Source organism: Medicago sativa, chromosome 3 (genome assembly GCF_051527215.1).
Source record: "Medicago sativa cultivar Bolivia chromosome 3, Bolivia_mono, whole genome shotgun sequence".
NCBI lineage: Eukaryota > Viridiplantae > Streptophyta > Magnoliopsida > Fabales > Fabaceae > Medicago > Medicago sativa.
In genome coordinates this window covers 20,235,055-20,236,756 of record NC_140751.1, presented here as the reverse complement: position 1 = coordinate 20,236,756, position 1,702 = coordinate 20,235,055, and the positions used below count along the sequence as shown (strand labels likewise).

Here is a 1,702-nt window from a genome sequence, read left to right as displayed (position 1 = left end):
TCTGAAACTTTGACAAAGGTTATTAATTACAAAGATTATTAAATACTGTTCAATGACAAAGATTATTAAATACTGGTCAGTTTTACATAATCACCATTTTATGCCCAAATATAATCCATTTTTAACCATTTAAATTGAGCATGTTAATGATATAAGTCGATCCGATTAATTTGAATATATATGAAATTTATTTAAATTTTGTGTCTAAATTATTGAAAATAATTACAAACATGAATATATTCTATGGGACAATTTGAAGAATAGTTTTAAACACAATACATTGTGTATATACTAACATAATAGACAAAATAGAAAGGAAAGAAACAAAGGTAAAAACCCAATATATTTAAAAGTTAGAGCATATTTCTCCAAGAAATTGAAGAAACAAAAAATAAAACATGAACAAAGAAATAATGTCATCAAGAAACATGAGATACGCTCTGACGACACATAGGGCATGTGTTCGATCTATCTAACCATTTCATGATACACTCATCGTGGTAGATATGCGAGCACGGCAACCGAATTGCTTTCGACCCAACCGGAAGCTCTGCTAAACAAATAGAACACGTCAAAGCTTCACACTTCATTCCTTCTTCAATTTCAACTCTTGGAAGATTGTGATAAACATGTCTGACTCTATTTCTTCTACTAGTATGATTCTCGTTGATGTGGTTGATAACATGGAAAATATAGTGGCCATCAACATAAGGAGTAGTCGTTGTAGATCTTACGATATTTCTTGTGAACCTTCTTGATGGATTTCTAGTAAGAGTGTGATAAAGACGAGGAGGATTCAGATCAATAGCATCCAAAATCATGACTGAGTCGTTGTCTTCGTTGAACACACTTCTTCTTCTTGTACGACGTTGATGTTGCTCCATTGCTCTCAATTTTATATAAAAAAATAACAAGGAAATACAGAAAGAAGGAATTATCAAGAAAAGAAGAACTAGTAATGGAAACTAAATTATTGATAATAGAAGAAGAAAAAAAGTGTGAAAAATAGAAACCTGTAGGTTTAGGGCACTTGAAAGAAACAGAGAAAGCTTGGCGCAAGAATCAACACAACCTTGGAGAATTATTTATCGGTAGCAAAGAAGAAGCAAGAATGTATTGAGTGATGATGAAAAGCAACAAATAGAAGAGGCACAAATTGGTATGAGAACAGAACAACCTAATATACATGTATATATAGAAGATTGGTTTTGAGGTTACTTTGTAGGGTTTGGTTCTAACGGTAAAATAAAAGAGACAACCTTGGCGATCAAGATTCCCCGCTGCCAAGCGGGTATGAGTCGGTGAATGTTAACGGTAATAATATTTTTTGCACTCATTATTTATTTTATTTTAGATTAAATATTAGAAAATCTTTTGTATTTGTTACTTTTCTCTCTTTCACTCTCTCTCTCTCTCTCTCTCATCACGTGTTGGTCGTTCTGCTTCTATAATATTTTTTTATGACATAACTAATTAATTTTATAAATAATTTGCTTATTGATTGTCACGCTAGCTAGAAAATAGACGAACTTTTTGATTGTCTAAAGTTATATGGATCTTAGCTTTCACTAGCCTTTGGAGGGACTCCATTTAAGCATATAGAACTCAAGATATGATTAAAATGCTACACATGAGTCAATAGGTGTCACCAGGGTCGTGCTCTTTCCCCATGCTTAGGAAAATAAACTTTTCTACCACTTTT

At 32.3% G+C, this 1,702-nt stretch overlaps 1 protein-coding gene across 1 annotated transcript; it reads right to left on the bottom strand.

The window, feature by feature from the left end:
• Window positions 1–419: 419 nt before the first annotated feature.
• On the bottom strand, window positions 420–884 carry LOC146936256 (uncharacterized). Its single transcript, XM_085749177.1, has one exon. The coding sequence runs from the start codon at window positions 882–884 to the stop codon at window positions 420–422; it is 465 nt and encodes a 154-aa protein (XP_085605303.1).
• Between the last annotated feature and the right edge of the window lie 818 nt (window positions 885–1,702).

Bases quoted from the DNA above. Each gene is read 5' to 3' on its own strand.
- LOC146936256 (XM_085749177.1), bottom strand. From the start codon at position 884: ATGGAGCAACATCAACGTCGTACAAGAAGAAGAAGTGTGTTCAACGAA.